General features: G+C 45.7%; 1 protein-coding gene across 10 annotated transcripts in view; it reads left to right on the forward strand.

The window, feature by feature from the left end:
- Positions 1-23,185, forward strand: part of huwe1 (HECT, UBA and WWE domain containing E3 ubiquitin protein ligase 1) — a 283,531-nt gene that overhangs the window by 44,177 nt on the left and 216,169 nt on the right. For all 10 annotated transcript variants that reach the window (XM_069929120.1, XM_069929126.1, XM_069929127.1 and 7 more), the window contains 2 exons: positions 5,411-5,482; positions 14,842-14,940. In XM_069929120.1, coding sequence (XP_069785221.1) covers positions 5,438-5,482; positions 14,842-14,940 — 144 coding nt within the window. In that variant the 5' untranslated portion in view covers positions 5,411-5,437. The remainder of the gene's footprint in view (positions 1-5,410; positions 5,483-14,841; positions 14,941-23,185) is intronic.

The raw sequence follows: 23,185 nt of genomic DNA on the forward strand, positions 1-23,185 counted from the left end.
AGTTTGGCGGGCAGCAACCTCCTTTGAAGAAGACCGCAGAGCCTACCTCACTGACAAAAGGCAAAGGAGGAAAAACCCAACACCCAACCCCAACCCACCAATTTTCCCCTGCAACCGCTGCAATCGTGTCTGCCTGTCCCGCATCGGACTTGTCAGCCACAAACGAGCCTGCAGCTGACGTGGACTTTTTACCCCCTCCATAAATCTTCGTCCGCGAAGCCAAGCCAAAGAAAACAGAAGAAAGAGAGGGGGTCTCAGAAACATTTTGTATTATCATAGGTTTTGACAGAGTAGATGTAGATAAGATGCTTCTCTTGGTGGGTGAATCAAGGACAAAGAGTTACAGTCTTAAAATTAGAAGTTATCCATTTAAAACAGAGATAAGAAAAAAAACTTCTTTAGTCCGAGGGTTGTGGCTTTGTGGAACTCATTGCCGCATACAGTGATGGAGGCCCGATCACTGGGAGAGTTTAAGCAGGAGATTGATAAGTATCTAATTGGTTAGGCATCAGAAGATATGGGGAAAAGGCTGGCAATTGGAACTAGATGTGAGTATAGTTCAGCTTAGGGTAGCGTTGCGGAACAGACTCTGTTCCTTTATCTTGTGAAATTATGTGGAAAGTAAGACTTCGTTGTGGAGGGCTGCTTAATAATGTAATAATTAATGGATGGCACAGTTGGTGCAGCAGTTAACGCAACGTTGTTACAGGACTAAGGTTTGTATTCCTGCACTGTCTGTAAGGAGCTTATACGTTCTCCCTGTGTTTGCCTGGGTTTTCCTTGGTGTCTTTGATTTTCTCCCCCCGTTTGAAATGTGCCAGGGGTTGAAGCTCAATTGGGGTGGTCGAAATGGCCGGTGACCACGTTATGTCTCAATAAAGAAAAATTAAATTTAATGTCCTGTACAAAGATTTGAGATGAGTTTCTTGCCCCGCCACCATTTATATGAGTATTCAATTGTCAGGGCTCAGAGTTGAGAAATGGGCCCATCAATCCACATAGTCTGTGCTAGCCTTCACATAGCGACTTGCACATCCCATCTTTTTGTGTCATTGCATTTCCATCAGCAGCCCTACTCGACTCCGCATTCGTGTCAAAGCTTTAGTGGCCAATCGACCTGCCAACCCTCTTCTCACCGACCGGTGTGGAGTCAGCAGCTCTACAGCTGATCCCTATTCATTTAAAAGTGGCCAGTTGTCATAAAGCAAGGACACAGACAGAACTTAGCTGTCCTCACAGCGCCCATAGGAGGTGAAGATGTACCACCGATGTTTTGGGCCTGAGCTCTTCCTCAAGGTATGAGTTAAAAGCAAGTAGGCGCCTGAATTAAAAGTCTGAGCTAAAGAGAAGAATGGGAGGGAGAGAAGCCCAGCCAACTGAAAAAAGATGTTAATTGGATATGATAGGAGGGCAGGAGAGAGGAAAGTGAGACGATTGGGGGAGGGGGTTGTTTTTGGTTCTTTGAAAGAAATCCAAGGGAAAAGAAATGAGAGCTAGAGGAAATGAGACGTAGGGAAAGATGGCGGGGGGGGGGGGGGGTGGTGGTGGCTAACGGAAGCTGGAGAAGTCGATGTTAATGCCATTCGGTTGGAGGGTGCCCAGCCGGAATACGAGGTGCTGTTCCTCCAGTTTGCCTTGATTTGGGAGTGCACAAGATCACGGACAATATGTCGGTGTGGAAATGGGGCGGGGAAATTGAAATGGATTTGTCAACTTCGGTGGTTTGGTCATGATGTTTGCGAGTCGAGTAGCCACATTTAACGAGGAAGATATGCAGCTTGTCAAGATTGCATTTTGTGTGACGAACGGCTAGGTGCATTTCAAGCCTGGAAGTACACGTGTAGCCAAAGCAGTAGAGGAGCTCTGCAGCAGAGTTTGGTTCTAGAGCAAGTCATTCGGAATGTAGTTTTTTAATTGTAATTTTATCTTAGACTGCTTTAGAATTCTACGTATAGTTCTGCTCACTATATTTTGAGATAAAGGAGACGTGGAAAGACTCTTAGGTTGATGACTTTGGACAACAATTTTTTTTTCAAAAGATTTGCTTTCTGAAAATAATTTGGGGATTATGATAGACAAAGATAATTTCAAATTTACTCTATCACGTAGGAAGTTGGAGAAACATTACATTAACTTTTATTGAATTCAGCATGTTTGATGCTGACACATTATATCAGTTCAACTGGCCTAAAACTGTTCTGCCGCTGATTTTCATTTATATTCTGTGCCTGATGCCTCTTGGTCACTGTCCAACAGTCGGCCAACATTGTTGGATTCCAGTTGCCCTGATACCGCTTTTCCAGAGATGCAATGTCCTGCTGAAACCTTTCATCGAGCTTGTGACTGACTGCACCAAGATCAGCCAGGAAGAAGTCCTCATTCTTCACTCTTTATTCTGATGCCTCGAGGAAGGGCTCAGGCCTGAAACGTCGTTAATACACCTTTACCTCCCACGGACACGGTGAGACCAGCTGAGTTCCTCCAGCCTATCTGTGTTTTGACTACAATCACAGTGTCTGCAAGCTTCAAAAAATTTAAAAAAATATATTTTTAAATTTAGACATACAGCATGATAACAGGCCATTTTGGCCCATGAATCCGTTCCACCCAATTACACCCCATTAACCTACATCCCCTCTACGTTTTGAATGGGTAGGAGAAAACCCATGCAGACACGGGGAAGGACATATAAACTCCTTACAAACATCGTGGGATTTGATTCTCATTCATTCTCATCACAGTCCAAGGATGGATGGGCTGAGGAGTTCCTCTAGCTGGTCACCCCTCTTAAGAGGTTACCAGCCCTTCGAGATACTGTAGGAGGGCAGCGGAGCACCTCTCATTCTGTCCGCTGCAACAGCTAGGACCTGTTGTTATTGGCGATTTGGTTTTTGTGCTCTGCTTTCTCTCATCAGAGCCAACACCACCAGGCTGAGGAACAGCTTCTTCCCACGGGCAGTGAGAACGCTGAACGATCAAAGGAATAGCTCACACCAATGCTCTGAGACTCTCATTTGTACAAAATAATACTAATTTATTTATTTGTAGAGATGAAATGCCTGTCCTGCGTGTGTATTGTATGTGTGTTTTGCATCAAGGACCAGAGAACACTTAAAAAAAAAATTTTATTTGGAGAATTTTCAATCGACATGCAGTCAAAACGTCGAATAATCAAAAAGAAAAACATCGATATCCATAATATTAACAAAATCATACAAACATCGATCTGCACGTCGATATTAAATAAAATGAGGAAAAAAGAGTCCACGTGTGATTCAATTATTATAAAGAATGAAAAATTACATTATTACTACAAAAATGCAACTCCCATGTTGAACCAAAGGGAGAAAAAGATCATAGAAAGAAGAATAAAATAAGAGGACACCCTCCCCCCCAAAAGAACAAAGAGAAAGAATAAGAAAAAGATTGGCTTCACCTCAGATAAACCCCACCCCCATCAAGGGACAAATAACCTGACATCTAGGGTCCTTCTCGCAGCATGCGAGAACCGGGGAAGAGACAGACGGGGGGGATTGTTAAAGATTTACCCCGATGTACCTTAGGTAATTCCATGTTCTTGAAATTACATCCTACCTGTTTCTGAGGTTCTAGCTGATCTTCTCCAGGGCTAAACTTTGTTGGGAATCAGATTTTCAAGTAATTGCTCTGCATTTCCTGGCCACTGCTAAAGCGAGAGGAACGAATTTTAATTGATATTTTGACAGCCTCATTTTAAATTCCCCTATAAAGAGAACGCTCTTTTGTTGCATTGTACTTGTACATCAGGTGACAATAAACCTCACGGTCCTGGCTTGACTCTCCATGGTTTGCTGAGGATTCTCGCGAGTCTCTGTTTTATGATTACCAATATTATCCTAAATATTTTCTGGCTGTAGGTAACAAAAATGAGTGGGTGCAATCCTCGGTTTTGCTTCTGCAACTACTGTATATTTTGGCGTAGAAGCATTCCAAAAAAAAGAGTCGTCTTAGAGGCCAGATACAGAACACCACTCGATTGATTCCAGACCCCACTCAGACCCCACACTACAGGAAATTTTCAAGCTACTGATGTATTAGAAAGTAATTTTTATTGTTTAAAATAAACACACCTAAAATCCTTCAATATCACCATCAAGCAAAGAACTCAGCAAGCACATCCGGGGTCTTGCTGTTTACACTGTCATAAGGATCTTCTGAGCAATTTTTGTTTTTTTAAAAGTCGTATTACCAGATTTTTCCGGTTTGTGAAATGGTTGGCACCTCCCTACTGTTTCTTTAAACTCTCCACTGTTCAGTGCACAGGCTCTGATTTCATTTCTTGTGACTATATTAGCAATCTTGTCTCTGTTCGAGTACCCCTTCTGCAGCATGCTTTTCCAACTCGTTGTTTCTTTGGCATTTTTCTCCACTCTCTTCCCGTCTTCGGTTTATTTCCGATGTCCTCACAGCAGCACAGTTGGTAGATTCCTCGGCTACTTCAATGACATTGAACTTAAAACTTGCTTTGTTTTGCTGGAGGCTCCATGATAACACCCACCTTCAAGCCACGCCCAACAGCTCAGTCAACGTGACACCAGCACAGTCAACACATGTATGGGGGGGGGGGGGGGGTTATCTTATCAAGTCAAGTCATGTTTATTTGTTGTTCATACCATAACCATTGCAGTGTACAGTGAAAACAAGATAGTGTTTCTCCGGACTATGGAGCTGGTTATTTACATGGATAAATTACCTCAGAACTTTTTATAAATATCACTTATTAAATATTATGATACATATGCTAGCCCTAAGTCCCCAGAGTTCATGGCTTGGGGGGAAAAAAACTGGTTGTGAGGGCCTGAATACTTCAGTACCTCTTCCTGGATGCCAGGAGGGCAAACAGATTGCTGGAGGGGTGGCTTATGGCTTTCCACAAACAACGGCCATTATAAATGTCCATCGTGGCAGGGAGAGAGACCTCAGTAATCCTCTCAGCAATATTTACTAGCGTTCTGGAATGGTGCATCTCCCGAACCAGGCGATGATGTGGTTATATAGGCTGTTCTCAATGTAGTATGTAGTGAGGGTGGAAGCTGGACTTCCGTCAACCTCTGCAGGAAGAAAAGGTGTTGTTGGGCCTTCTTTGCAATGGATCTGGTGTTGGAGACTAGGAGAAATCTTCCGCCAGGTGCATGCCAAGGAATTTGGAGCTCTTGACTACCTCGACGGTGGAGCCATCGATGGTCAGCCAATGTAAGATAAAACCATGAAATTCAGACTGAAATTGGGGTCGTCTTTAATGCCCAAATATATGGTAGTTTCTTTATGATTTAAAAATTCCTGCTTTCCATTAATTAAGAGGTTATTGTGTCCACATTTTATTCCAGCCAAACTTTGCTGCTTGCTCAAACGGTTTTCCCATTTCTTGCAGAACTAGATTGTAGAAACAGAAAGAAAAATGAAAGTCGACAGAACAAAGTTGAAGAAGACTCCGACTGAAGCGGTGAGTTCAGGCCACTTGGTCTCCTGGTTGGCTTGGTATTTTTCTGTCCCACTATATGTTTCCTTGGTTGATACCCCAATCTAGCTAAGGTGACAAATAGTAATAATCTGTTGATTGCTGTTAGGTGATAGAGTATTTATTGGATTAGAAGATTGGGCAGAGAAGTAGCAGATGAAACACAAATGTCAGAAAGTCTGTGGATATGCACTTTGGTAGAAGAAATGAACGGGCAGACTATTTTCCAAATGAAAATTGAAAATTCTTAGATGCAGAGGGACCCAGAAGTCCTCATGCAGGACAGCCTGATGGTAAACCTGCAGGATGAGTCGAGGGTGAAGGTGGCAAATGCAATGCTGGCATTCATTCCAAGAGGAATAGAATACAAGAGCAGGGATGTGATGTTGAAGCTTTATAAGGCACTGGTGAGACCTCACTTGGAGTATTGTGAGCAATTTTGGACTTGTGTGCTGACTTTGGAGAGGGTTCAGAGGAGATTCACAAGAATGATTCTGGGAACAAAAGGGTTATCATATGAGGTGTATTTGATGATCTGAGCTCAATGGAATTTAGGAGAATAAGGGGGGGCAGGATCTCGCTAAAACATTTTGAATATTGGAAGGTGTGGACAGAGTAGATGTAGAAAGGTTGTTTCCCACAATGGGAGAATCTAGGACAAGAGGGCACAACTTCAAGATAGAAGGGCGTGGACTTAGAACAGAGATGTGGAGGAATTTCTTCAGCTGCAGGGCAGTGAATCTGTGGAATTTGCTGTCCCAGGTGGTTGTGGAGACCAGGTCATTGAGTGGGTAGAAGTTCTTGATTGGCCAGGGCAACAAAGGTTATGGGGAGTAAGGTGTGGTGTTGAGGGGTAAATTAGTTCAGCTCTTGATGAAATGACAGGGAAGATGGGCTGAATGGCCTAATTCTGCTCTGTTATCTTATGGTTATGGTGGCTGTAGTTCAGCCTGTTAATATAGAACGAGGTGGCTGTTAGGCACTTCCCTGTCAGAGAGGTTGTGATGGGGTAATTTTGTTGTCAATTATGTCTGGTTACCACATGATTTATTTTGGGAGTTCAGATTTGTTGTCAAGAGTACATACAGATACTCATCGGCAAATGTCCTATGCGACCTACGATCATTCGCACAAACAACTGAAATTAAAAAAAAATAAAGAAAAATATAATATTTACACAGTTTATGTTGTATTTGACAAACTATAACAGGGATACAGGGCATGTAAGAGTCAAAACATGCGGACTTGTTAGTCGGCGTCTTGGGTTTCGTTGGCTGGGTGCGGCCATCTTGATTCCTGTGTGAACGTGCGAGTCTTCAGGTGGCACATGCCTGGTGGGTTCGCGATTTGGAGTTCGGTTAGCGGGTACGCAAGAGTTAAGGGTGCAAATTCAATATCGTCAGGGTGCTAAACTCTCACTCCCACACCAACTGGACTCCAATTCATGAACCCACTGGGGCATGTGCCAACCGAAGACTCATGCATGCGCACAGGAATCAAGATGACTGCGCCCAGCCAATGGACCCCTGGATGATGCCGACAAACAAGGTAAGTATGCAATTCCCCGATAAATGTCCATTCCGAGGTACGACCAGTTGTCCAGAATGGAACACAGACGTATGTCGGGGAGTACCTGTGCGTGGCATCACATGCAATGTTGAGATTCTGTGGGAGAGGCAGTGGTACAAAAATCTATACTCAAGAAGCTATGTTCACCTCGTGTCTGTGTGGGTTGTTGGAGTAATTGGGCTGAAAGGGCCTTTCCAAATTACTTAAAAATAAAGAAATGTAAACAAACAGCAATGGAGAGAGAAAAAGCAAATCAATAAAGTGCACAAGTGTGAGTCCTTAAATGAGTCCCTGATTGAGTTTGTTGTTGAAGAGTCTGATGGTGGAGGGGGAGCAGCTGTTCCTGAACCTGGTGGTGTGAGTCTTGTGGCACCGATACCTCTTTTCTGATGGCAGGAATGAGAACACAGTGTGTGTTGGGTGGTGCGGATCCTTGATTGGTGCTGCCCTCCGATGGCAGCATTTCCCCGTAGATGTTCTCAATGGTGGGCAGGATTTTACCTGTCATGCCCTGGGCTGTGCTTGCTACTTTTTGCAGGGGTTTACGGTCAGGGGCTATTGATGTCCCCATATCAGACCGTGATGCAGCCGGTCAGCACAGTTTTCACCGCACCTCTGTAGAAATTTGCCAGATGTCATACCAAACCTCCTGAGGAAGTGGAGGTGAAAGTGATTATATTTTTGTCATTTGCATATCTGTCCTTCACTGTAATGGAGTTACAAGATTGGAGGGAAGGACTTTAAGTTGGAGACATTGGACAACTGGGAGCTGATAAAAAACACGATGCTGGTGAAACTCAGCAGGTCAAACAGTGTACTTTGCACAGCAAAGATAAATATACATCACCAATGTTTTGATGAAGGGCTCAAGCCTGAAACATTGGTCATGCTCCTTTATCTTTGCTCTTTAAAGGACACTGTTTGACCTGCTGAGTTTCTGCAGCATTGTGTTTTTACTTCAACCATGGTGGCTGGAGACTTTGGTGTTTTACTCCTAGGAGCTGGTGGTGTTTACAGGACATGGTCTTCACTGCTTGTCTCTGAGCTCTGAGTGTTTTCAGCATTTTCTGATTTTATTTCTGACTTCCAGCATCTGCTCTTTTGTTGATTTCCCCCCCATTGATTGAGCTCAATTCTGAGAACATCGAGTTAAAAGGAAAACTTTCCAAGTGCTTTGGCTCCAGAGAAAGATGGATGACCTTTGGTGGTCTCTTGCCCTTGGTGTTTTTATTGTCATTTTGTTTAAACAAAGTCTAGGAGTTTCCCCTGGAGTTCCCACAAAATTGGCTGAGTTCTCACGTGTCTACTAAAGGGAGCTGCAGTGAGAGCTGTGAAACCTGGTTTGCAAGGGATGTTGTGATTTGCTTCTCAAAGATACAAAAATCTCGCAATCTACAAAAGTTGGGAGTTTCCACCAATGTTCTGTGACTGCCAGAATGTGTGGGGAATTTTTCTCTTCTGACTAGTATTTCAACCCTCCCTCACCACCATTTAGGGGCCTTCCAGGTGAAACATCATTTCACTTGTGAGTCTGTAGGTGTTGTCTAATGCATCTGGTGCTCCTGTTGAGGTCGCCCCGATGTCGGAGAGACTGGGGGCACAAACTGGGAAATCGCATCGTTGAGTGCCTCTGTCAGCATGGATCTCCCAGTGGGTACTCATTTCAATTTCCCTCCCCATTCCCTTGCTGATATGTCTGTCCATGATGTCATGCACTGCTAGACTGAGACCGCCTGCGAAATGGAGGAACAGCACCTCATCTTCCAACTGGGCATTCTCCAACTGGATGGCATTAATATCTCCCACCCCCCCCCCACTTCTCCTCTGATACTTTGCCCCAGCTCTGTCTTTCCCTTGTCTCCTTTTGCACAGACATGATCAATTCTCACCTCTCCCTATATCATATCCAATTCACACCTGGTGTTGGTCTGGATTCCTCCCTCAGCCGGCACTCTCTGAATTCTGAGATTTCCTGCTTCTGGCTCAATCTGCTTCTTCCTTGAAGAAGGGCTCAGGCCCAAAACGTTGGCGAGATATGGGCGCAAGGAAGACCATTTGATATCCTCTAGCATTTTAATGGTTTTAATTTCTGTTCAATCCTGGGGTTGCAGACTGTGTGTTTTATGACACATCAACCCAGCACTTCAAAGGCATGAAACAGCAAAAGGTGGTAGTACAGGGAGTCCCCAGGTTATGAATGAGATCCCTTCCTAGGTCTGTCTTTAAGTCGAATTTGTAGGTCAGTTGGAACAGGTAGATACGGTTCGTATTTAGAGTCAAATGTTTGTCTTAGTACTGTAAAAAAAAAAGAAACAGTTCTTAAAACAGTTTGGAAAGAAAAAAAAATAATGATAATAAGTTGACACTTACTCTCATTCCATCAATGTCTTGCATTCCGGAAGGGGCATTCGTGAGGTAACATTGTGTGCATGCGTGAATTGGGGGCACAATTTGTTGATAAGTACGAGTTGTCGTAAGTTGGATGATCGTAACCCGGGGACTCCCTGTACAATCCACAAATGTGCCAGGGAACAAGTGTGCTGGGGAAATATGATTGTCGTAACTCAGCAGGGAAAGTGACAGTCAGTGATTCGGAATGGGACACTTTCTTAAGACTGAAGAGAGAAGGAGAGGCAGCAAGCCTTAAAAAAAGAAAATCAATGCCTGACAAATCTATTATAATCTTTTTTCAAGAGGTCACAAGTAGGATAGACAGGGGAGATACAGTGGATCTTGTTTATTTGGACTTTCAAAAGCCCTTTGACAGGATGCAACTCATAAGGCTGCTAAACAAGACGAGAGCCCATGGAATTGCAGGAAGGAAACTAGCATGGGTAGAGCATTGGCTGGTCGGCAGGAAACAGTAGCAAGGGATCCTATTCTGGTTGGTTACTGGTTACAAGCAGTGTTCTGCATGGGTCGGTGTTGGGCTGCTTCTTTTAACATCATATATTAATGATTTGGATTATGGAATAGAAGGCTTTGTGGCCAAAATAGGTGGTAGGAAGGCGGTGCTGAGGACACGGAAAGGCTGCAGAGAGACTTGGAGAGATTCAGAGAGTGGGCAAAGAGGAGGCAGATGAAATGCACTATTGGGAAGTGGACGGTCGTGTACTTTGGTCGAAGTGATTGATGGGCCGACTCTTATTTAGATGGGGAGAAAATTCTGATGTGCAAAGGGGCTTGGGAGTCCTCGAGCAGGATATCCTGAAGGTTGACCTCCAGGTTGATTCATTGATGAAGAAGGCGAATGTAATGTCAATATTCATTTCTAGCGGGACAGCATACAAGAGAAGGGATGTAATGGGGAGACTTTATAAAACACTGGGTAGACTTCACGTGGAGTTCAGTTCTGGGCACCGTATTTGAGAAAAGATGTGCTGGAGTTGGAGAGATATTGGGGTAGAAACACTAGAATGATACCAGAAATGAAAGGGTTAGCATTTTGAGAATGATTGTTGGCTCTTGGAGCCAACAATGAAACTAGATTGAGATGGAGATCACCTGGAATTGGAAAATTTAATGCTCAGGTGAAACTAATCTGTGCACTTGTCCATTGAGTGCATATACTGTTGCCAATTCAAATTCTAGTCTCTTGGGTCCAGGTACACCTCAGTTGGTGCTTGTCTCTTTGGCTTGGCTTCGCGGACGAAGATTTATGGAGGGGCAATGTCCACGTCAGCTGCAGGCTCGTTTGTGGCTGACAAGTCCGATGCGGGACAGGCAGACACGGTTGTAGCGGTTGCAAGGGAAAATTGGTTGGTTGGGGTTGGGTGTTGGGTTTTTCCTCCTTTGTCTTTTGTCAGTGAGGTGGGCTCTGCGGTCTTCTTCAAAGGAGGTTGTTGCCCGCCGAACTGTGAGGCGCCACGGTTTGAGGGCGTATCAGCCACTGGCAGTGGTCAATGTGGCAGGCACCAAGAGATTTCTTTAGGCAGTCCTTATACCTCTTCTTTGGTGCACCTCTGTCTCGGTGGCCAGTGGAGAGCTCGCCATATAACACGATCTTGGGAAGGCGATGGTCCTCCATTCTGGAGACGTGATTGACCCAGCGCAGTTGGATCTTCAGCAGCGTGGATTCGATGCTGTCGGCCTCTGCCATCTCGAGTACTTCGATGTTGGTAATGAAGTCGCTCCAATGAATGTTGAGGATGGAGCGGAGACAATGCTGGTGGAAGCGTTCTAGGAGCCGTAGGTGATGCCAGTAGAGCCGAACAGGAGCGTGGGTATGACAACGGCTCTGTACACGCTAATCTTTGTGAGATTTTTCAGTTGGTTGTTTATCCAGACTCTTTTGTGTAGTCTTCCAAAGGCGCTATTTGCCTTGGCGAGTCTGTTGTCTATCTCGTTGTCGATGCTTGCATCCGATGAAATGGTGCAGCCGAGATAGGTAAACTGGTTGACCGTTTGAGTTTTGTGTGCCCGATGGAGATGTGGGGGGGCTGGTAGTCATGGTGGGGAGCTGGCTGATGGAGGACCTCAGTTTTCTTCAGGCTGACTTTCAGGCCAAACATTTTGGCAGTTTCCGCAAAACAGGACGTCAAGCGCTGAAGAGCTGGCTCTGAATGGGCAACTAAAGCGGCATCGTCTGCAAAGAGTAGTTCACGGACGAGTTGCTCTTGTGTCTTGGTGTGAGCTTGCAGGCGCCTCAGATTGAAGAGACTGCCATCCGTGCGGAACCGGATGTAAACAGCGTCTTCATTTTTGAGGTCTTTCATGGCTTGTTTCAGCATCATGCTGAAGAAGATTGAAAAGAGGGTTGGTGCGAGAACGCAGCCTTGCTTCACGCCATTGTTAATGGAGAAGGGTTCAGAGAGCTCATTGCTGTATCTGACCCGACCTTGTTGATTTTCGTGCAGTTGGATACCATGTTGAGGAACTTTGGGGGACATCCGAGACGCTCTAGTATTTGCCAAAGCCCTTTCCTACTCACGGTGTCGAAGGCTTTGGTGAGGTCAACAAAGGTGATGTAGAGTCCTTTGTTTTGTTCTCTGCACTTTTCTTGGAGCTCTCTGAGGGCAAAGACCATGTCAGTAGTTCCTCTGTTTGCGCGAAAGCCGCACTGTGATTCTGGGAGAACGTTTTTGGCCACACTAGGTATTATTCTATTTAGGAGAATCCTAGCGAAGATTTTGCCTGCAATGGAGAGCAGCGTGATTCCCCTGTAGTTTGAGCAGTCTGATTTTTCGTCTTTGTTTTTGTACAGGGTGATGATGATGGCATCACGAAGGTCCTGAGGCAGCTTTCCTTGGTCCCAGCAGAGCATGAAAAACTCATGCAGTTTGGCATGCAGAGTTTTGCCATCAGCCTTCCAGACCTTTGGTGGGGGAGGGGATTCCATCCATACCTGCTGCTTTGCCACTTTTCAGTTGTTCAATTGCCTTATATGTCTCTTCCCGGGTGAGGACATTATCCAGCTCTAGCCTCAAGGGCTGTTGAGGGAGCTGGAGCAGGGCGGATTCTTTGACTGAGCGGTTGGGACTGAAAAGAGATTGGAAGTGTTCTGGCCATCGGTTGAGGATGGAGATCTTGTCACTGAGGAGGACTTTGCCGTCTGAGCTGCACAGCGGGCTTTGGACTTGGGGCTTTGGGCTTGGGGCTTTGGACTTGGGGCTTTGGACTTGGGGCTTTGGACTTGGGGCTTTGGACTTGGGGCTTTGGACTTGGGGCTTTGGACTTGGGGCTTTGGACTTGGGGCTTTGGACTTGGGGCTTTGGACGGGGCTTTGGACTTGGGGCTTTGGACTTGGGGCTTTGGACTTGGGGCTTTGGACTTGGGGCTTTGGACTTGGGGCTTGGGACTTGGGGCTTGGGACTTGGGGCTTGGGACTTGGGGCTTGGGGCTTGGGGCTTGGGGCTTGGGGCTTGGGGCTTGGGGCTTGGGGCTTTGGACTTGGGGCTTTGGACTTGGGGCTTTGGACTTGGGGCTTTGGACTTGGGGCTTTGGACTTGGGGCTTTGGACTTAATATCCCTGTTAAATGCCATTGAGATTAGTTTTATGAACCAGAATTTATTGACATGAACTTGTCACAAAATTTGTTGTCTTGCGGCAGCATCACAGAGCAAACATTTCTATAAACACTTTACACAATAAATAAAAATAGTGCAAGAAAATGTCAGAGGTGGTGTCTATGGTTCATTGATCATTCAGGGGTCTATTGGTGGAAGAGAAGAAGCTGTCCTTGTGCTGCTGAGTCCTCGTCTTCAGGCTCTTGTACCTTTTCCCTGATGGGAGCAGAGTGAAGAGGGTATGGCCTGGGGAATAGGGGGGGGGGGGGGGGGTCGAGAGGCTACTTTTTTTAAGACACCACCTCATGTCGATGAAGTGAAGTCTGGTACCTGTGATGTCGCATGCCGAGTTAACAACCTTCTGGAATTTATTCTTGTCCTGAGCATTAGCGCCTCTGTACCATAGCCTCTGACCAGAGTGCTCTCCACGGTCCACTGGCAGAGGTTTTCAATAGTTTTTGAAAGAAAAGCAGGAACAATGTACATGCAGGAAGACTGAGATCACCCAATGTGGGTTTGCACAAACTGTCTGTCGGCGGCCTCATGCACTGCCAAACTGAGGCAACCCGCAAATTGGGTGAACACCTTGTATTCTGTCTGGGCACCCTCCAACCAGAAGGCATTAACATTAACCTCCAACTTCCGTCAACCACCCCCTCCCGCCTGAATCAAACATGAAAGTCTGCAGATACCATGACTGAAGTTAAAACACAACAGTGGGAAACTCAGCAGGTCAAACAGTATCCTTTATAGAGCAAAGAGAAAGATACAGAATGAGTGTTTTGGGCTTGACGCCTTCATCAAGTATGAACAAAATGTCGGCAGGCGCCTGAACAAAATGGTGGGGGGAGCAGCATGGTTCCACAGACAGGAGGTAATCAGTGGATGAGGGAGAAAGGATGGCTCTGAGAAGGGGATGGAGAGCTGGAGGAAAGGAGACAGAGGGGATAGGGAAGGGAGGGAGGATGGGGAGTGGGCTAGCAGAAAGCTGAGGTCGATGTCATTGCCATCCTATTGGAGAGAGCCCAGATGGAAAAATCAAGTGTTATTCCTCCAATGTACCGGTGGTCTTGGTGGGATAGTACATGAGACCATGGACGGACACCTGAGCATGGGAGAGGGGCATGGAATTGAAATAGTCGGTCACTGGGAGATCCCTGTCACTGATGCGGGCAGAGCAAAGGGATCTCCCAGTCTGCACCCAGTTTCTCCGATGTAGAGAAGGCCATAACGGGAATACTAGATGTAGAAGACAACTCCTACGGATACACAACTGGCGTCTTCCCTCGAGTCTCTTGTTCCCTATCTCTCTGTCTTCTTCCATCCAGCTTACTGGCCTTTTCCCTCTCTCTATCAGAGAGCTACCCTTTACTACTTTTCAGCTATTTTCTCTTGTACCCTCCCACCTGTGACCCGTGCTCCTCCCATCCCTTCTTCTCCTCACCCCGCGCCCATCACCCTTATATTTGAGTGCCTGGCTGTTTCTGCTTGGAGCTCCCATCCCCTTCTCTCTCCCTACACCACCACCCCCTCCTGTCACCATTTTATTTGGGCGCCTGCCTATGTTTACTTGTATCTGACCCAGGCCCGAAACGTTGGTTACTCATCCTGTGGCTGCTGCGTTACTTGCTGAGTTTCTCCAGCACCTTTGTGTGTCACATAGGATCGCGGGAGATGTGAACAGTGATCAATGCTGGTTTCATTGAATAGGGGTGCACTTCATTGAGCTTCGACAAAGCTAAGGTGATGTTTTCTCCCATCTGTTCCAGCCTGCTGACTGCCGAGCTCTTATTGATAAGCTGAAAGCCTGCAATGATGAACAGCTCCTGACAGAACTACAGCAGATCAAGACATGGAACATTGGAAAGGTAGGTTGTCTCCTTGGGTCGTGGGTGCAGTGGTGACGTTGATGAGTCGGCGATCGTGGGCGGTTTGTGAACCAGGAACAAAGCCATTACCACAAATTAAATAAAAATAAAATAAGTATGCGGGCCAGATGCAAGGCTGGTGGAGCTGTTGGTTCCAGGTGACCACGTCTGCAGATAGTATTGGCTGCTTGACGAAGGGGGAGAGTTATCTTAAGACCATGACTTGGGAGCAGAAATAGCCCATTGAGTGTGTCCAACCATACAATCATGAGCCAGCTGATCCATCTCCCACTCAGCCCCACTGCTCGGCCTTCTCCCCATAACCTTTGATGCCCTGGCTAATCAATCTCTGCCTTAAAAACACACTATGACCCGACCTCCACAACCGCCTGTGGAAACAAATTCCACAGATTCACTGCCCTCCAGCTGAAGAGATTCCTCCACATCTCTGTTCTAAGTGGATGCCCTTTGATCCTGAAGTTGTGCCCTCTAGTCCTGGACTCTCCCACTATGGGGAAACAACCTTTCTACGTCTACTCTGTCCACGCCTTTCAACATTCAAAAAGTTTCAATGAGATCCCCCTTTATTCTCCTAAATTCTAACGAATACAGGCCAAGAACTGTCCAATTTTCCTCTTGCGATAACTCTTTCATCATGGAAGTATTCTTAGCAAAATTTTGCTGTTAACTCAATTATCAAATTGTAGCAAAAGAATCAAGTTAGGAGTATTGACAGCCCAATATAAAATCAAAAATTATGAAATGCCAAACCACTGTACCTTTTGGCTGACTGAAGATGATCTTTATTTAAGTGGGGGTGTTTTCCTTGCCATATAAAAGATATAAACAAATCAATTTAATCAATAAAAGATTAAGTAAATGGATCTAAATTTGGCTAAGAAGACTTCCATGTTGGCAATTCTAGGATCCTCTTTACCCTCTTCTCTATATAAATGAGCTGATAATCTGATAATTAAACACAGTTTGAGAATATGCCCACAATTTAGAAGGTTTTTGGATTTCAGAGTTTATCTTTTGTCAGGCCTTTTTCAACCTTCTTTGCAAGACTGCTTTTAATGGCTGGCACTGGTTGGGTATTAAATGTTTTAAAGATCTTTTTATTGGTAACAGTTTTGCATCTTTTGAACAATTGGTGATAAAATTGAACTTGCCTAACATTCATTTTCTTAGATATTGAAAAATTAAGACATTTTGTTCGATCTCAGATTTCTGATTTTCCCGTAATCTCCAAGGCGAATGTTCTTGATACATTTTTTGTGGACTAAACCTCCTTATTAAGACTTAATATCTCTTATTTATGACAAATTGGCTGATTTAAGACAGGCCCTGTTAATTAAAATCAAGAACTCCTGGGAGCAGGATTTGAACTGTTCAATGAGGTTTGGGAATTTTAAACTGATTAAAACAACATCTCTTTGTGCACCAGCCTTGTCTGCTGCAATTTAAAGCCGAGCACATATGTCTAAAGTTAAACTGTCCCGTTTTTAAAATCAGATATAAATCCTTCATGTGATTAATGAAAAACAGGTGATAGCTCTTGAGTTCATATGTTCTGGGCCTGCCCAAGCTTAGTAAAATTTTGGAAGGATGTTTTTCAAACACTATCCGTGATTTTGATTTTAAAATTGGAACCTTGCCCTTTAATTGCTCTTTTTGGAATGATGTATTACTGATCCATTCAGAGCCGAATTTTATCTTTTACTTTAGTGAGTCATTCCCAGAACCATCCTTGTGAACCTGAACCCTCTCCAAAGCCAGCACAACCTTTCTTCCATGAGGATCCCAAAACTACTCACAATACTCCCAAATGAGGGCTCACCAGTGCCCGATAAAGCCTCAAAGTCACATCCCTTTTCTTCTATTCCTCTTGAAATGAACACCAACATTGCATTTGCCTTCTTCACCAACTGACTCAACCTTCAGATTGACCTTCAGGCTGTCCTGCACGAGGACTCCCAGGTCCTCTGGGAATTTTCAGTTTTATCCCCATGTAAAATAAAAAGTCTGCTCGTTTAGTTTTTTCTACCTTCTGGCATGACTGTACACTTTCCAACATTGTATTTCATTTGCCACTTCTCTGACCTTCTGCAGCCTCCGTGTTTCCTCGACATGACCTGCTCCTCCACCTACCTTTGTCGCGTCTGCAAACTTGGCCACAAAGCTGTTCTAATATATATTGGTGCATGTATGTTTGTCTGTTCTCCATGCAAATCAATCTGGAGCACTCTAGAAATGTCCAGGGTGGTTCAGTAGGGGTAACATTTGATGCTGAATGTCATGTCCACATTGAATTTAACCTTGAAGATCGTATGAAGTTAAAAAGTGTTTTTTGACCAGCTTGCACTGACTGGCATTATTATACAAGTATTTATTAGCACTGACTTGCATTACTGTTTATTATAATTGTGGTAACATTTGATGCTGAATATGATGATCACATTGAATTTAACCTTTAAGGTCATATGACGTTCAAAAATCAAAAAATAAATTGAACTTGCACGAGGCACACTTCAATTAGTTACGGTGCTGCGCATCAATGTACATTCAAAAACCAAACCCAGTTAAATCTGGGCCCGAAAAAAGTGAAGCAACATTGGCAGAATCTCTTCACAAGCCTGTAGAGTTAGACAAAGGAGAAAGCAGGAGACAGCGGGGGAACAGCAGTCTGACCTCGCTGTTGACGGTTCCAGACATGCAACGAACAGACAGTGAGAAGCAGAACAGCAACGATATGCCCGTCTCAGGGCTCAGACCTCTACATAGGCAAGGGGAAACAGAACAGCAACACCAGGCCCACCTCCGTGCTCAGGCCTCCAGACAAACAAGGAGCAGGCAGCGGGAAACAGAACAGCAACACCGGGCCTGTCTCCGTGCTCAGGTCTCCAGACAAACAAGGAGCAGGCAGCAAGACAAGGAAAAAATATATTTATGCAGAATTACCATGGTATTTTGGGGTTTTTGTTTCCATCATGTAGTGAATAACAGTGTTTTATTTCCCGGGCCAGCCGGGTACCCTGCTAGTATACAATATGAAAGGAAGCAGCTTTTACACCAACCCCCTAGCATATGGCAGCCAATCAGAATATGATCCTTGGACTCTAGGATCTCTGCTTCCTGCCAAACAGCCAATGTTCTACCCATGCTAGTATGTTTCCTGTTATACCATGGGATCTTGTTAATGTCAAATGCCTTCTGAAAATCCAAGTGCACAACACCCACTGCATCTCTCTTATCCAGCCCTGCTTGACACTTCCACAATTCCTGGATTGTGTATCAAGAGACAGTCGCACCCTTAACATTAGCCCTTTTTACATTGAAAGGCCGCATTATTGCCGTGTACGCGACCCATCTCCGTCCGGAACCCAGCTCGCTTGTTCACACAGAACAGTAGAAAAGCTGGGCTGGTGAGTCCTTTTACACAGCAAGCCGGCTTCCTGAAGCAAAGGAGGCGGGATGTGTAGTACAGTACAACCCCGCTTCACCTCGATGCTACCTACCTTGGTGGATTAAAGCCAGGTAAGTTCAGACCCCCCCTTCCCCCAATCCACCTTCAATGTGTTCACACAGCTAGGTGATTGTTCGAAAGGTGGATAATACCCAGTTTTAATTGTCTGTGTGAAAGGGGTAATTGACTGCTTTAAATTTGACCTGTGGTCAGGGGCGAGGGCGGGGCAGCTGGTGAGGCAGGTTGGAGGATCCAAGCAGCTGCGCTGGAGGCACCTCGGCCCTTGAGCTCGTTCATTGGGTTGGAGAGTATCGCACCTTGTGGGGCTGCAGGATGGACAAGCAAACTGCGGTGCCCCATGGTTTAGGGCGGTGCTCAAGATGGGGGAGAGGAGAGAAACGCGGTGGTAATAGGGAATACCATTGTCAGGGGTGTGGACACTCCTCTCTATAGGGAGGATCCAGAGTCCCGGAGGTGGTGCCTGGAGTTGGGACATCTCACATGACCCACAGAGGAAGGGGGAGAGGGAGGGGGGTAAGATCCAGTTGTCGTGGTCCACGTGGGTCAGATTTAGATTTCACATTTATTGTCAAGAGTACATACAACACTGAGATTTCTTTTTCCTGCGGGCGCGGCAGAATTACCATTAATTGGTAGTGAAAAAAATTGACTGTAAACAGTGTAAACAACCAAAGAACTGTAAAGAGATGACAAATGTAAACAAACTGTAATACAGAGAGAACAAAAAGAAAATAAAGTGCCCAAGTAAGAGTCCTTGAATGAATCCTTGATTGAGTTTGTTGTTCAGGAGTCTGATGGTGGAGGGGTAGCAGCTGTTCCTGAATCTGATGGTGCGAGTTCTTGTGGCACCTAGACCTCTTCTGACGGCAGCGGCGAAAACAGAGCGTTTGCTGGGTGGTGAGGGTCTTTGATCATTGCTGCTGTTCTCCACCTGCAGCATTCTCTTTACTCAATAGTGGGGAGTGTTTTGCCTGTGATGTCCTGGGCTGTGCCCACTACCTTTTGGAGGCCATTATGCTCAGGGACATTGGTGTCCCCATACCAGACCATGATGCAGCCGGTCAGCGCACTTTCCACCACACCTCTAGAAATTTGCCGGGGTTTCTGGTGTCGTACAAAACCTCCGCAAACTCCTGAGGAAGTAGAGTTGCTGACGTGCTCTCTTACTGATGCCTTTAGTGTGTTGGGTAAAACTTAAATTTGCTCTCCCTCTCCACAACATGTGCTGACAACATGGGTAGAACTGGGAAAGAGGTTCCACTGAAATAATTTAAACAGCCTGGGACTAAATTAAAAAACAGAACCAAAGAGGTAATCATCTCTGGATTGCTTCCTGAGCAGCCATGAGCAAATTGGCACAAGATTGATTAGATTAGGGAGTTTAATGCATGGCTTGAAGGGAGAAGTGGGTTTGAGGTCGTGGGGCACGGTCACCAGTGTTGGCGAAGAGGGGAGCTGCTCCAATGGGACAGGCTTCACTTGAACTGTGCTGGGAGCAGGGTCCTAGAGAATCACATAAGCAGTTAGGGCTTTTAACCCGGTGGTGGGGGGGGTGGGGGTGGGTGGGTGGTTCAACAGATTGGAAATTGGATCCCTTATAGGAGTTGAATCAAGTTTGTTATTGTCTGATTGCATAAGTCTTTCTTTGGCTTGGCTTTGCGGACGAAGATTTATGGAGGGGTAATGTCCACGTCAGCTGCAGGCTCGTTTGTGGCTGACAAGTCCGATGCGGGACAGGCAGACACGGTTGCAGCGGTTGCAAGGGAAAATTGGTTGGTTGGGGTTGAGTGTTGGGTTTTTCCTCCTTTGTCTTTTGTCAGTGAGGTGGGCTCTGCGGTCTTCTTCAAAGGAGGTTGCTGCCCGCCGAACTGTGAGGCGCCAAGATGCACGGTTTGAGGCGATATCAGCCCACTGGCGGTGGTCAATGTGGCAGGCACCAAGAGATTTCTTTAGGCAGTCCTTGTACCTCTTCTTTGGTGCACCTCTGTCACGGTGGCCAGTGGAGAGCTCGCCATATAACACGATCTTGGGAAGGCGATGGTCCTCCATTCTGGAGACGTGACCTACCCAGCGCAGTTGGATCTTCAGCAGCGTGGATTCGATGCTGTCGGCCTCTGCCATCTCGAGTACTTCGATGTTGGTAATGAAGTCGCTCCAATGAATGTTGAGAATAGAGCGGAGACAACACTGGTGGAAGCGTTCTAGGAGCCGTAGGTGATGCCAGTAGAGGACCCATGATTCGGAGCCGAACAGGAGTGTGGGTATGACAACGGCTCTGTATACGCTAATCTTTGTGAGGTTTTTCAGTTGGTCGTTTTTCCAGAGTCTGTTGTCTATCTCTTTGTCGATCCTTGCATCCGATGAAATGGTGCAGCCGAGATAGGTAAACTGGTTGACCGTTTTAAGTTTTGTGTGCCCGATGGAGATGTGGGGGGGGCAGGTAGTCATGGTGGGGAGCTTGCTGATGGAGGACCTCAGTTTTCTTCAGGCTGACTTCCAGGCCAAACATTTTGGCAGTTTCCGCAAAGCAGGACGTCAAGCGCTGAAGAGCTGGCTCTGAATGGGCAACTAAAGCGTCATCGTCTGCAAAGAGTAGTTCACGGACAAGTTGCTCTTGTGTCTTGGTGTGAACTTGCAGGCGCCTCAGATTTAAGAGACTGCCATCCGTGCGGTACCAGATGTAAACAGCGTCTTCATTGTTGAAGTCTTTCATGGCTTGTTTCAGCATCATGCTGAAGAAGATTGAAAAGAGGGTGGCGTGTGTGGCATGCGATTGCATAAGTACAACCTTTCAAAACAGCGTTCTCGGGTCTGCTGTGCAAAACACACCAACACACAACCAGGCAAAACACACATACAGTCAATCTATTCATATGCAGGACAAGTATTTCATCTATACAAATAAATATTGTTTTGTACATATAAGATTCATCGAGGGTCAGTGTGAGCCGTTCCTTTGGTCGATCAGCATTCTCACTGCCCGTGGAAAGAAGCTGCTCCTCAGCCTGGTCGTGCTGGCTCTGATTTTACTGTATTTCTTCCCCGAAGGGAGCAGCTGAAAGATGCTGTGTGTGTGGGGTGGAAGGAGGTCCTTAATAATTTTGTGCCCCCCTCTTCAGCCAACAATCCCGATAGATCGCATCGATGTGGGGGAGGAGGATGAGAAGGGGACTCCATTAATCCTCTCTGCCACTCTTATGGTCCTCTGGATTGACCTCCGATCCACCTCTCTGCAGCAACCGTACCGCACCATGATGCAGCTGGTCAGGACGCTCTTGATAGAGCTCCTGCAGAAGGTTGATGTGATGGTGAAGTACGCAGGACAGGTTATTGAATTCTCCAGAATAATAAGCCCCTTTCCCGCTGGCATCCCAGTTAATTAGCCGTGCATTATCCTGGGATAGGAAGCCCTTTGTGCCGTTTCCACTGAACACACTCATCCCTGGGGATTGGAGTGTTCTCCCTTCAACTGGAAATGGGTGACTTTCTGCCATCCCTTTTCCACTGGTTTTATCAGCACGCTGGTGTCACCATACGCTGGGGGTATGAGTAGGGATAGAGATGATTAATCCCCGATGTGAAATGATGTCATTTGACGCCAGCACTCGGACAGTGTTCCTTTTCCATGGACCCTGTCCCAGTAAATTCCTGGAACAGGGTGCCAGTGGAAAATGGGCCAGAGAGAGGATAAAGTTTTTTAAAAAACTGGTTTAAATGAGAGTTGAAGGGACATGGGAACCCATGGAGATAGCAGAGTGGTGGTGACAGAAGACGTGAAGCCTGCAGACATAAATAGAAAGGTTGAGCATGGTGGGAATAATGGTCTGTGTTCCGTCTACTTCAGTGCAAGGGGTATCATAGGAAAGGTGGAGGTTTTAGAGCATGGCTCAGCAAGTGGAATTATGGGATCGAGCCATCAGTGAGACTTGGCTGCAGGACTGGAAGTTCAATGTTCTGGGTTTCTGTTTCAGGTGTGATGGAGTGGGAGGGATAAAAGGGGCAGGGGTGCCTTTGCTAGAAGGGGAAAATGTCAACGCAGTGCTCAGACAGGACAGATTAGAGGGTATGAGAATTCCCACGGCTGTGAGGATGCTGAACAACCAAAGGAACTGCTCACACTAACCATCTGAGACTTGTATTCATGAAACAATAATTATTTATTTGTATCTATGAATACTTGTCTTGCCTATGTATTGTTTCTCTGTATGTATGTGCGTTATGTCTAGGTGCGTGTCTGCGTGCTTTGAACTGAGGACCGGAGAACGCTGTTTCGTCTGGTTGGACTTGTACAATCGGATGATAATAAACTTGACTTGTCTACTGAAGCTATGTGGGTGGAACTGAGGAATGAGAATAGAATGATTACATTAATGGAATTGTATAATAGACCTCCCAATAATCGATGGGAATTGGAGGATCAAATTTGTAGGGAGATAGTAGACAGTTGCAAGAAACATGAGGACATGAGAACACTGTAAGATGGTTTGAGTTTGTCAAATGTGTTGAGGAAAGTTTCCTAAACCAATATTGTAGGTTCCAGCTAGAAAGGGTGATACTGAATCTCATTTTAGAGAGCAAGACAGGTCATGGAAGTGTGTGTACGGGAATAATTGGATGTAAAGATCATACAGGCAGTCTCCAGGTTGCGAACGAGTTCCGGTAACTGGGTCTGTCCATAAGCTGAATTTGTACATGAGGCAGAACTAATGGTCTAATGGTCCTTATTTAGCATTCGTGAGGTAACATTTATCCACACAA

The sequence above is a fragment of the Narcine bancroftii genome, chromosome 3 (assembly GCF_036971445.1).
Source record: "Narcine bancroftii isolate sNarBan1 chromosome 3, sNarBan1.hap1, whole genome shotgun sequence".
NCBI lineage: Eukaryota > Metazoa > Chordata > Chondrichthyes > Torpediniformes > Narcinidae > Narcine > Narcine bancroftii.